General features: G+C 41.2%; 1 protein-coding gene across 3 annotated transcripts in view; it reads left to right on the top strand.

Annotated features, from left to right (window-relative positions):
* The window catches only part of med13a (mediator complex subunit 13a), a 103,612-nt gene extending 92,397 nt beyond the window's left edge, over nt 1-11,215 (top strand). For all 3 annotated transcript variants that reach the window (XM_061802645.1, XM_061802646.1, XM_061802644.1), the window contains 12 exons: nt 336-525; nt 754-1,144; nt 1,289-1,520; nt 2,284-2,475; nt 3,064-3,287; nt 4,454-4,596; nt 4,678-4,836; nt 7,592-7,780; nt 7,898-8,040; nt 8,686-8,850; nt 9,211-9,311; nt 10,206-11,215. In XM_061802645.1, coding sequence (XP_061658629.1) covers nt 336-525; nt 754-1,144; nt 1,289-1,520; nt 2,284-2,475; nt 3,064-3,287; nt 4,454-4,596; nt 4,678-4,836; nt 7,592-7,780; nt 7,898-8,040; nt 8,686-8,850; nt 9,211-9,311; nt 10,206-10,338 — 2,262 coding nt within the window. In that variant the 3' untranslated portion in view covers nt 10,339-11,215. The remainder of the gene's footprint in view (nt 1-335; nt 526-753; nt 1,145-1,288; nt 1,521-2,283; nt 2,476-3,063; nt 3,288-4,453; nt 4,597-4,677; nt 4,837-7,591; nt 7,781-7,897; nt 8,041-8,685; nt 8,851-9,210; nt 9,312-10,205) is intronic.
* Nucleotides 11,216-13,795: the final 2,580 nt, after the last annotated feature.

Below are 13,795 nucleotides of genomic sequence, written 5' to 3'. Positions count from 1 at the left end.
AACAGGGTGTGGCACCCACAGGTGCCAGAAGTAGTGATGATGATGATGATCCTTCCCTCTTGCTGTTATCAGTGTGTATAATTTAAAAGCGACTCCATTGGACCACTACAATACACTCTCAACTCTGATATTCATATGCGTACGCTGCTCATTTTGTAATGTTATCTGCTCAGAAATGCTCTTTTCATAATGGGGTATCTAAATGTTTGACTCAGTTTCGTAATAATAACTTCACTCATACTAGATTTTCCTTTGTTTTGCTAGTTTTCCTAGTTTCATCCCCACTGTAACTTTAATTAAAGACCTTATATTTTGCTTCCTATATTTTTCCATAGTCATGTCGACTTGGTAAGCATCGCCCCATATCCAAAGGTTATCCCGATGGCATTGTCCTCGTCGGTGGCAGTGGACCCAAAAACCTCGTGGATCAGCCTATTAGCGACTGGTTCCTCAAGGCTCCCAGCAGCAACGACGATGCCTTCACTAAGCTCAAACTCTATGCACAAGTGTGTCGCCACAACCTCGGTAAATTGACACTTTTTGTTCTGCTGTTCTTGTTGGCTTCGTCGGCTCTTTATTCCGACATTTCTTGACCCCTCTCTCTACTTGTTGCAAAAAGGGTGGCAAGAGAGCCTTGGTGAATTGAAAATGTGCAGAAATAAATTTGAAAACAGAGTTTCAGTGGAGGAGATTTTATTCTCTTCTGAGTGTAACATTATTCATCCAATAATGTATCCATTTTTGTCTTTTTAGCTCCATACCTCGCATCACAACTGTTGGATAGTTCTCTCCTCACACAACCCAGTCCCCCATCGTTATCCAACCAGCCATTATCTACGCCCTTGACGGGATCTGCCTCCAGCTCAGCTGGCCAGCAGGGTGCAATGTACAACTCCTCGGTCTCCAACAGCAACAGCAACAGCGCCTCTGTATCATGCAACAGCCTGGTGACATCATCCGGACAGCCTGGCAGTGGTATGCAGTCTGCTAAGGCAAGCTCATTTACCCCCTTTGGAAGCATGGTCAGCCAAAGCCAGGGAGGTGGCCCTCAGTGTGGACTAGTGGGACAGCAGGCAGGAACCCAGAATACTAGCGCCTCTCTGGACAACTCAAACAGCCAGACCCCCACAGAGCCCCCAGAAAGGTCTAGTATGCCACACGAGCACGCGCCGCATCACTTCATAAGCGTTAGTCATATTTCACCGGTTCTCTTCCAAAAATCTTGACTGAAATAATGAAATACTGTACGAGACTTGTTCAGTGAATTGAATTTGTGTGATGCCCACAGCACTTTGGAGCGTGACAAGATTGGCGTGCCCACAGATGGCGATTCCCACGCTATCACCTATCCTCCTGCCATTATTGTTTACATCGTGGACCCCTTTAGCTATGAGGATTCTGAAGGTGTCCCGGGGCCAGTAGCGGCCCACTCTAGTGTGTGGACGCTTGGTTTGTTACGCTGCTACCTTGAGATGCTTCAATTGCTCCCTGCACATATCCGCAATTCTATTTTTGTACAGGTGAGTTAACTTCCTGATCATCCTCAAGATCAGTCCATCAGATATTATCAATTACCATTACCCGTATTGTCCTTTGCAAAAAATCAGGTATTCCATATCAATGGAATAATGCTTTTCCTTAAACAGCATAAAGCAATCCAATAGCTTAAAGAGCACTAAAGGATCAGAATTAATTCTCAGTGAGGAGAATGATTTCTCTTGTTGCTCTTTACAAGCCTTATTTTTTGCTAATCAGTTACTCGCTCACAGTAAATCTCAACTGTAATCCACATGTATTTGCAAAGAAATTAGTAGATTTCTTGAACTATTTATTACTGTAAAGGTCTGATTATGAGTAGTGCAGTTATGAATATAAAGGAGGATGAGAAAGATGAAAATGCGCAATCAGACTATCATTTATCATTTTTTTGACTCAGTCAGTAGCTGCTTTCACACTGCCCATTAAAACGTTTTTTTTCCTCTGGGTTGCTGTCATGTGTGAAAGATACCGATGCTGATAATGTTGATAAATTGATGAGCTATATCAAGTATTATCAGCTCTGGCAACACAAAACCATTTTCTCTTCCCTAAACTGTTTTTGGGGTTTTGGGGTAAAAATGACCCACATTTACTGACAACAGATTGTTTGAGGAATCTCTCTTCACAAGAAAGCACTGACATAGTCATGTTTTGTATCTGAAATTTACATTTGATGACTTTAGGAGTAGATGCCCATTTTTAATATGGAGTTACAAAGCTTTGCTTTTATGCACAATCTTCTAGATTGTCCCCTGCCAGTATCTGCTTCAGCCTGTGAGAGGTGAAGACCGCCATATATATGTTCAGCACCTCAAGTCTTTAGCCTTCTCCGTCTTCGCTCAGTGCAGACGTCCTCTGCCCATTTCCACCAACGTCAAGTCTCTGACAGGCTTTGGCCCAGGTTTAGCCATCGACACTGCACTTAAAAGCTCAGAGGTAAAACAAATATATTTTCAGATTGTATTATTTGTATTAGAATTCCAAATAAAGTTATTGCGCTCATGGTCGATGGCACTGGGACGTTAATTGAAATAACATTGTGGCTGCAAAGTTTTTATTTCTGTGGAGACATTGCCTAAAGTGAAATGATCCTTTAACCCAAGCTGTGTGCAGCCTGCTGTCTGCAGTCTGTTACGTGTAGTTCCTAAAAACCAAAAATATTGAAGCTCAACGTCGTTTTTATTTGCTGGCGCAAGACAGCGCAAACGTTTAACCTTCTGCTACCCGTGTATTCTTTCCATTATCGGCTTGGCTTTCGTCACAAAAACTCCTAAATGAGGTCTTGATTTCAGCTTTAAACAAAGGCGCGCTTTAATTCAGGCTCCAATTCAGTTGAGTTCCTTTCTTTGAGCGATTTCTACATTTTGCCTTTAATGTGCTTGCAAAGTTGGATCTGCCTTGCTGGGTAACATGTTACATAAATGGCATGATGTGAATTTTCCTGTTGCCAGCCGAGCACAGCAAAATATCTTCATGCTCACTGACGATTTTTTTTTTTCTTTGCTCTATCCTGCCTTTGTGCAGAGACCGGAGTGTGTGCGTCTGTACACTCCTCCATTCATCCTTGCACCAGTTAAAGACAAGCAGACTGAGCTCGGGGAGGCTTTTGGGGAGGCGTCACAGCAATACAATGTGCTGTTTGTGGGATACTGTCTCTCCCATGATCAGCGCTGGCTCCTTGCCACATGCACTGACCAGTATGGGGAACTCCTGGAGACTTGCATCATCAACATCGATGTTCCAAACAGGTAGAACAAAGGGTCCCGTATTTTGGGCTAATTAGACCTCTATAGTGACTCTTTAACAAGCACTTTGTATAAAAGCGTCAATTTCATTAAAACAAAACACCTTGGTTGTGTCATACGGGTGTCTAGAAAAACCACTTCTGTTTGACCCAGTTTAGTCCCGATTTGGTTGCGAGTGCCCCTTTTCCTCGGATTGATTGCCTCCGTGTAGAAAACCCATTTGTGAGAGCACGCTGGCCCGGCCGGGAGCAGAAAGGGAAGGCGGACATCTTCCGTGTAGTGATGTAGATAAGGTCAAGAAATTTGAATGACCCCCTTTCAGTCCTCTCAACAGAAGAAGGTTTGGACTTAAAGAATGTGTGAGCGATTTTAATTCAGATTTCACATTTACCGAGACAGCCTAGATTGTTACATCCCAAATACTAGAAAAGGTTGATTTGGAACATATGTCTCCTTAACACATTATAACATAATGACATTCAAAGAATGCAGATTTTTGCCAAATTTTCCCAAAGTTACACAAATGACAATCTTGTAAAACAGTCAGATTTTCTGCTGGTATTTCATATTGTTATTGTTGTATTTGTTAAAGGGCCAAAGAAGATATTTTATCCTTCACATTTTTTATTTTAATCACTTAGTTTATCAGAATTGTCATGTCATGTCATTATCCAAGCCGCTTATCCTCACAAGGGTCGCAGGAAAGCTCAAGGCTATCCCAGCTAGCTTCGGGCGAAAGACAGACTACAACCCAAACTGATCGCCAGTCAGTCTCAGGGCAGATATCGACACCATCACTGAGGGAGAATTGATCCGTCGCTGCCCGCACCAAAGTCAGGCGTGTGTACCACGACACCATCAGTGACCTTATCAGAATTGTATTCTGCGACTATCAGAATTGGCATCAGCCTCCAAAAAAAAAATCCATGTCGGTTGGCCCCCACTCATTGTCAGTTTTATTTTAATCGTGATTTTCCCTATCAATTGCGTCAAACCACTTGTCAAAAAAGCCTTTTTATCTGAAGGAGAAGAGTACATTGCTATCAATCAGTCTTACTGCATACATTCTTGAGAAATATGAGTTTTGACAAAAACTGCTATTTGTTTACTCTCGTATGACATTTAAGAACACTGAAAAATAACTCCGCATGTCTCCATACTTTGCTCAGGGCCAGGAGAAAAAAGGGTTCTGTTCGGCGCCTTGGCCTGCAGAAGCTGTGGGATTGGTGCTTGGGACTTGTACAAATGACATCAGTACCTTGGAGAGTGGTAATTGGCCGGCTGGGTAGGATAGGACACGGAGAGTTAAAGGGTAAGAATGTTAACGTGGCAAATTCAGTACTGTGTGTCATTCTTCATTCAACACTCTTGTGCTCCTCTTCTAATATGCCAGACTGGAGTATATTGCTCAGCAGAAGAAACCTTCAGTCGCTGAGTCGCCGTCTGAAGGAAATGTGTCGAATGTGTGGCATCTCCGCCTCGGATACTCCCAGCATCCTTAGTGTGTGCTTAGTTGCCATGGAGCCCCAGGGCTCCTTCATTATAATGCCAGGTACATGCAAGACCCAGACTATGAATTTACTAATCTGTTTCAGTGTACACTGTTCATCCAGATTGTCTTCTACAGCCTTGCGCTGTAGGTTTTTTTGTTTATGTCCGTGTGTGGGTCCGACGTGATGGATGGCAGCAACACATCACAATGCTTGTCACCTCCTAGTCCAGAGGAGATTGATGGCAGGGATGATGGTGTACCTTTTTGCTAATAAAGCACTACCTCTCGGCTCCCCATTGATCTCAATGCTGTGTGATAGAGAACTTGATCGATGGGTTTACTTTGGGAAACGAGTGAGGGATTGTCAGTTCATCATACCAGGGTTGTGTGATTGAGGGTTGTCAGAATGAAGATGGCTGTCTTTAAAAATCTCTCAAGATGAAATACAATTGTCAGCCGCATATGTCCAAATATATGACTCCTTTGTTTTTGATTTGGGTTTTTTATGTCCATTAAATGTAAGTTTGGTGCCAACCTCCAGTCATTCGAAATCACCGTTGTGCATATGAAATGTGTTTGGTTTATTGTCCAATAAACCACCCTGGGTTTATTGTTTGCCATCATTCATCATCATAAAAATACGTCATTTCATTTCGTCATTCACGTTGACAGTCGTATATTGAAAGGGTTTCTATAAAGCAACAATATAGAGGTAAGTTGAAAAGCTTATACTAATATGCTAGCTTCATGTTTTGAAATCAACAAAAAGCAAAGAGTATGGAGCTTTTTAATGGTGTTATTAAATATTATGTTTTCTTCCTAAACTCTATGATAAATTTCACGGATCGATTTATTAATCACAGTTGTGCATTCGGTAGTTGTACACCTTATGTTTTATAGTAACACACAGTAAGTACTATATCCTCTCAAAGAGTGATTTTTTTTTTTTTTAATTATTATCAGGTTGCAAACTTTAAAATGGAATGTCCTACTCTGTCGTTGCTATAAATCCTTTACCAATAATATACAGCGCCATGAAAAAGTATTTCACCGCTTCTAGGTGTTTTTTGGGGGACGTTGGCTGGTACATTTATCATATTGAAGTTCAACATATGTCAGTATCAGTGTAACTATAAAATGCAGTTTCTACCTTGAATTTCTTACTGCTGTGCAGTCTATCACAGCAACAACTGAAATCAAGCATTTGCAACAACTGGTGATAAACGCTTTGCTGTTGATGTCAATTATTATTATTATTTTTTGAACTGACATATTGAAGAGTTTTCCAGCATGGCATGCCCATTCAAGATCATTCCACAGCATCTCAACTCAATTTAAGTCTGGACTTTGACTTGGCCAATCAATTTTTTTTTTTTTATAGCCATTCGGAGGTGGACTTGCTGGTTTTGGGTCATTAACCTTGGGCATTAGCCAAGAGCCCTTGAACTCGAGGGTACAAGGTGATGACCAGACATTTGCCTACAGGATTTTCCGGTAGACATCAGAATTTGTTGTTCCATTAACAACAAGTTGTGTAGGTCCTGAAATAGAAAATCAACCCCAGACCATCACTTTGCCACCACCATCTTTGACTGGTAGCACGACATTCTTTTCATCAAATGTGGTGTAATTTTGTTGATAAATCATGAGGATCTTGAAGATTGGTAGTTTTTTTTTCCCCCAGCAGTAGTTTTCATCTTGGAGCTTCATTGTCATCCCATTTTTCCCCAAGTGCCTTTTATTATGGTTGCGTCATGAACACTGACCTCAACTGAAGGCCACTGAGGCCTGCTGTTTTTTGGATTTAGTATTTTTTGATTCTTTGGTGACTTTGTAGATCTGCTCATACAATCTTGGAGTATTTTTAAGGGAAGGCTGACCGCTGTTCCCAGTTTTCTTCATTTTTGGTTGATGGGTCTGGCTGTGATTTGCTGGAGTCCCAAAGCCTTTGAAATGATTTTGGAAACTTACCTCTTTCTCTTTTAACTTTGTTTTTCATTTGTTCTTGAACTTTTTTAGGTCGTGGCATGACAGGTTTCATTTGAGCTCTTATAGCCTCTTTCACTACCTGATGGGTACTCTTTGACTGATTTCTTTATGCAGCAAACCTGGTGGTAATCGAGTCTGGGTGTATATGTATGTGTATATGTCAGTGTTATGCCAGTACATGATACAGTGTATTTGTGCAAGTTGAGTGCCAGAATGTTCTGATTTCCCCCCCCCCCCCCAACAACAAAATCAAAGACTAAATAATGAGTTTATTATTGTGGTTGTAGGGTGCAGTGGTCGCTAACAGCATTGCTTAATTAGAAGAAATGTTTCTTATATTTAGCTCCTCATGTAATGCAGTATAGTACTAGAAAAATATAACCACAACGTTGCATGTTTTTAGATGAATCCTTGTCTTATGATGTTACGATATAATGAGCATTTTTGTCTTGGTAGACTTAAAAATTAGAGGTTTAGCTAATGGACTTGTGCGTTGGGGCATTTCAGCAGCGCAAATCCAGAATGCATATACATTGTTTATATATCTCATATATAATATATATATATATATAGGTGTGTGTATATATATCATATATAATATCATGTATATACATATTGAATAAGATGTAATTGGACTGATTTCCTCCTCATGTTATTAGTCACTTGAAAACAAATTGTCACAGGAGCCGTAGTCACACAATCTAAACATGCATACACATTTGTATATGTTTATCTGCAAGCAGTTTACCTGTTACCTTCCATTGTTTTATACTGTTGTGCTCTTATTGCTCTCTTTAAGAACCGATCTGTATCTCTCTCCCATTAGACTCTGTGTCGACAGGCTCAGTGTTTGGCCGCAGCACCACCTTGAACATGCAGACGCCACAGCTGAACACGCCTCAGGACACCTCATGTACCCACATCCTAGTCTTCCCCACTTCTGCCTTTGTCCAAGTGGCCAGCTCGAATTACACCAACATAGACACCAACATCGACATTCTTAATGCTTCCACAGGTCAGAAGCACTTTGCTGTTCACTAAAAGACTCAATGTACATTCTAAACAATTACCTTTCAATTACATTTTTGATTGAAGAGGAAATGGGACCTCATTTTTCTTCTATTTCACTTAGATGGATCTGATGGTATGGGTATCTTTGATCTGCTGGACCCAGAGAACGAATTGGTGGATCCTGATATCATTAACATCTCACCCAACACTTCTCCAGTGCATTCCCCCGGATCCCATTACCACCATGGCGGTGATGACAGTAAGGTAAGACTCTTGAATCTTTCTTGCTATGTTACATTTTAGTAATAGGTGTCCATTCCTACAATGGTGACGAAACCCAAATTTGTGCGTCATTCGTAATATGTGGTAATTTATCAATAGGCTACGCTCCCTATTTTAACCCAGTAGCAAAGTCAAAATTACAGTTCATTGTTGCACCACAGTTTGCAGGGGATCAGGCCCAAGCCATGTTGCGAATAGTTAAAATCTAAGACTAATTGATGCTCCCAAATTTTTTTTATCATTGCCTACATATGCAACAACACAGCGGAACACACTTTTCTTCGATATGTTTTGGGTTATGTTGTTTTGTTTTTTTTGAGTCAATTTATGGATAAATTTGCATGTAGGGGAATTGCCAATATCCATCGGAACACTGTAAATATTTTTGTAAAATGCAGTTTTAGGGCAACTAGTGAAAAACAGCACACCGGTAACTGAGTCCTCTGCTTCATGACTGGATGTTCTTACGAAAACTAGTTCATTCTGCGCCATTTGTAGCCCCGTATCCTCATATGTCTGGACTGTTGTAAATTGAGGACACCTTATAACATCCCATTTATTTTGTTAAATCTCAATTTGTACACCGCACATCATCTCCATAAAACTAACCTAGCATATGTTTTGCAGGGCCAGAGTGCAGACCGCATGGAATCTCGCGAGGAGGTGGCAAACCTCTTGCAGCAACCCCTTGCTCTCGGCTACTTTGTGTCTACAGCGAAAGCTGGCCCACTGCCTGACTGGTTCTGGTCAGCCTGTCCACAGGCTCAGAACCAGTGTCCACTCTTCCTCAAGGTACTGAGGTTCTGCTCGCCCATACAAATATCCTTTTACTTAATTTTGCACAAAGGGATATCTGAAAATGTGTTAGAAATAAAGTCACTGTGCAAAGCAGTTTAAGATCAAATTTGACTAATATTTTAAAAATCATGCCTCCGCAAAGATAATAATGTTTGTTTTTGTTAGATTCAAAAGTATTAATTTCAGGTTCTGGTTAATCAAATCATGCCAAAATATTAGATGAACACAAGTAAAATAAAGTAAACTGTAACTTAAAAGGATCAGTAAGTCAATAAATAGTACAAAGAAAAGCAAATTTAGCACATTGCATCAAATCAGCTTCTCTCTCTCTCTCTCTCTCCTACCCACACTCAGGCCTCTTTGCACCTCCATGTGTCTTCAGTGCAGTCAGATGAGCTACTGCACAGCAAACACTCCCACCCTCTTGACTCCAATCAGACCTCAGATGTACTCAGGTAAACAACGACCAAAACACATGCTGTTGCAATTGCACTGTGGTATTCTTGGTAATGGTGGGAAGTGACAAAGCACAACTACTCTTGGATACTTCAGTAGATTTTTCCGGTATTTTTACTTGAGTATTTTAGGAATAGTTTGTACAATTAAGTTTAAATTTAGTATATAGTTTTTACTCTTACTCATACTACTTTTGAAAGTATGCATGCACTTTCTACTCTTTCGTCAAAGAAGGCTTGTTAGTTTTTTCAGCCTCTGTGGAAGATCTGACAAATAAAACAGGTAACAGCTGGAAAGCGTTGGCCTCACAGTTCTAAGCACCCTCATTCAATCCCGGCCCCGCCTGTCTGGAGTTGGCATGTTCTCCCAATGCCTGCGTTGGTTTTCTCCGGGCACTCCGGTTTCCTCCCACACCCTAAAATCATGCAACATAAATTGGACACTCTAAATTGACCTTACGTGTGACAGTGAGTGCAACTGTTGTCTGTCTCCATGTGCCCTGTGATTGGTTGGCAACTAGTTCAGGGTATACCCTGCCTCCTGCCCGTTGACAGCTGGGATAGGCTCCAGCACTCCCGTGACCCTCGTGAGGATAAGTGGCTAAGAAAATGGATAAATGGATGAAAACACCCCAAAAGATGAAAATGGATGGATGGATGATGGATGGATGGATGGATGGATGGATGGATGGATGGATGGATGGATGGATGGAGATGTTTTTCTTCCTGTAATTGAGTATAGCATGAGTAGGATACTTTAGCCACTGATTCTTGGGATCTAAAATTTTTTTTATTATGATTAGCTATTGAGTACTTGAATTAACGGTTATAATGTATAGCAGTGCTTTGTATGACCAAAAATTGAATGTAATTTGTATGATGCACTCTTGATAGATTTGTGCTGGAGCAGTACAACGCCCTCTCCTGGCTGACATGTGACCCGGCAACACAGGACCGACGATCATGCCTGCCCGTTCACTTTGTGGTGCTGAACCAGATGTACAACTACATCACGAACATGTTGTAGCTGCTCACAGGAGAGACATTTCAAGAAGACAAGTGTAAAGTGACACCTCCGAAGGGGTTGTCGTCACACCCGACTAGAGCACAGCGTTAGATCTCATTCCAGGATTTCGTTTTGATGATCGTCCACTTGGTTCAAAGGCATGCAAACGCGGGTATAAATCAAGATGATCGGGGAGATCGGCGTAAATGAATGTGAGGTAGTGACGTATGTCTTGTCATATTGGAGTCGAACATGACAGCACACGCAATGGCCAGTCTATATTTGGAAAGAGTATCAGGAAAAAAAAAAAACATAAAGGGACGTATTGGATCAAGGTAATAAATTTTAGAATTAATTTTTGGTTTCATAATATCAAATTGCCTTTTATTTCTTTTGATGAAATTGGATACAAATGAAAAGTCTGCATCCATCTTATTTATTTAGTTTTTAAATGTATTTTTTCTTATCCTATTTTATAAATATATATATATATATATAAATGGAGAAGGTTTATACCACCTTCTTGCTTTAAAGCAATTGGTTGAAGATATATGTAATCATCTTATATAAAACAGATAAACTATTGCAGAAAAATGAAAGGTTCCAGTAGGTTGCATTCAGAGTATTATTTTTTTGTAATGGAGAAAAAGACTATTTGTATTGTCACAATGTACAGAAGTGGAGAATTAAGACTTGCAGCAAAGCTGTAGCTACATAGGAATTGTACAGCAATTCTTCACTGTGTTCTAATAAAGAGGTACATTGTTGTATATAGTATTTTATACGACACATTTAGACAAAAACCAAATTGAAGTCTATATAGATAATTATATATATATGAATGCCATGCCGGCAGTTGATGCTATGGCTTCTGTTTTAGGAATAAAATGTGTCAAGATATTTCCATGCGCTTGTTGTGTTTATTGCTTTGGGGAGGAGGGGATGGCGATGGATTGTATTGGATGGATTTGTTACCATAGTACAGTCGAAAACCTTTTTACAAAATGTTTTTCTTCTACATGTGTAGTGAAGTCCAGTCCTACGGCACAAGCCAGCGCAAATTGCAGACACGTCCCAAGCCTATATAAATATGGAGAGTTACATCAGGAAGCGCATCCGGCTTCAAACTTTGCCAAACAAATATGAGCGTTCATCTAAGAATCCCATACTGGATCAGTCGTGGACCGGGTTAACAATGTCGTTGATCTGCATGGCGCCAGTGCAAATTCAGCTACTGCGAGTGGAAGGTGAATGTGGTGGATGCTGAGAAAGGACGACTGTTGTGTGGCTATTTAGGAAGATATATAAGACAGGCTCTCGGTTGACAGGCGGAGCTCCCCAAAGACTGGACCCCTTCAGGCAAGGTGATCATAGAGACAGGAATAGAGAGTACCTGGTGTGTCTTCTGGTAGGAAAGGGGAGGAGACTTGGTTGTGGAACTCCAAAGTACTGTACAGGAAATCACACAAGGAAAGAGGTTAGCAAAGAAGTCGGACATGGATAAGACCGAGGGGAGGCGAAAGGAATACAGTGAGATGCGATGTAAGGCAAAGGTAGAGGTGGCAAAGGCTTAACAAGAGGCATATGGCGACATGTACACCAGGTTGGACACGAAAGAAGGAGGCAGGGATAGAGATGGGAAGGATGTGCAGCAGGTAAGGGTGATTAAGAATAGAGACGGAAATGTATTGACTGGTGCCAGTAGTGTGCCGAATAGATGGAAAGAATACTTTGAGAAGTTGATGAATGAAGAAAATGAGAGAGAAGGAAGAGTAGAAGAGGTAAGTGTGGTGGACCAGGAAGTGGCAATGATTAGGAAGGGGAAGTTAGACAGAGGATGGGGAAAAAAAGGCACTTGGTCCTGTGGAGGTATGAAAGCATTTTGGAGAGGTGGCTGTGAAATTTTTGACCACGTTGTTCAATAGAATTCTAGCAGGTGAGGAGATCCCTGAGGAATGGCGGGAACGTGTGATCAGTCCCATTTTTAAGAACAAAGGCGATTTGCAAAGCCATGGGAACTATAGAGATTATAACTCAGATTGATGAGCCAAACAATGAAGTTATGGGAAGGAGTGGTGGAGGCTAGACTCCAGACTAGTATAATAGACCAGTATGCGTTCATGGCAAGAACAAATACCACAGATGCATTATTTGCCTTGAAAATGCAAGAGGAAAAGTACAGAGAATGTCACAAGGAGCTAGATTGTGTCTTTGTGGAGCTATAGAAACCCTATGACAGGGTACTAAGAACAAGGAACTGTGGTACCGCATGTGGAAATCTGGAGTGGCAGAGAAGTATGTTAGGATAGTACAGAGCATGTATGATGGCAGCAGAACAGTGGTGAGGTGTGCCGTAGTTGGGGCAGAAGAATTTAAGGTGGCGCATTAGGGATCAGCCCTGAGCTCCTTCATGTTTGCAGTCGGGATTGATAGGTTGACAGATGAAGTTAGACTGGAATCATTTTGGACCATGATGTTCGCAGATGAAGGGCAAAGTTTATGAAACAGTGGTGAGGCCGGCCACAGTGTACAGATTAGAGACAGTCGAACTGAGGAGACAACAGGAAGCAGAGGTGGAGGTGGCAGAAATGAAGATGTTGAGGTTCTCGCTAGGAGTGAGCAGGTTGGATAGGATTAGAAATTAGCTCATTAGAGGGACAGCCAAAGTTGAACGTTTTGCTGACAAGGTTCGAGAGAGCAGACTTTGATGGTTTGGACATGTTCTGAGGTGAGAGAGTGAGTATATTGGTGGTAGGGTGCTGAGGATGGAGCTCCCAGGCAAAAGAGCGAGAGGAAGACCAAAGAGAAGGTTGATGGATGTTGTGAGGGAAGCCATGAGGAGTGTTGCTGTTAGTGAGGAGAATTCAATCTCAAGTGGAAAAAGATGTCGCGCTGTGGTGACCTGTAACAGGACAAGCCAAGAAGAAAAGATGGAGTATAGTGAAGTCCACCATTTGACTTGCAAACTGTTGACGTGCCCTGAGGTTGTTTGGGTCCAGCTGGCACTCTATTCTATGTCCATCATTGCTCATTGCTGTCGACAACCGTTATAAATACACAATGGTTCTACTGTGTCCTGTCAACACGCCCCAAAGGTTCTCTGAATACCACCAATACTGGTTCTACTGTGTCCTGTCAACACGCTCCAAAAGTTCTCCGAAAAAACAAACGATATATCAAAAAGTAACTTTGGCACCTACAACCACAATGAACAATATCCATTTTTTGAATTGTAGTTTTCTTCATGGTTCTGAGAAAAATCACACTTCTGTTCACACCTACGAATGTTTAGCCTTCAATTAACTTTACATGCATATGCATGTATATGTTTTGTTGCACATATGTTTTAGAATATGGGAGGAAGCTGGAATTCCTGCACGTAATCGCAGTTCCAGGTTTAAAAAAAAAAAAACATCGAATATGCTGTAATTGAGATTTTAACCCAAAACCTCAAACTTGGGGCAGCTAACCACTGTCA

Source organism: Syngnathoides biaculeatus, chromosome 18 (genome assembly GCF_019802595.1).
Source record: "Syngnathoides biaculeatus isolate LvHL_M chromosome 18, ASM1980259v1, whole genome shotgun sequence".
In the NCBI taxonomy this organism is placed as follows: Eukaryota; Metazoa; Chordata; class Actinopteri; order Syngnathiformes; family Syngnathidae; genus Syngnathoides; species Syngnathoides biaculeatus.
This window is presented reverse-complemented; position numbering and strand designations above follow the sequence as displayed.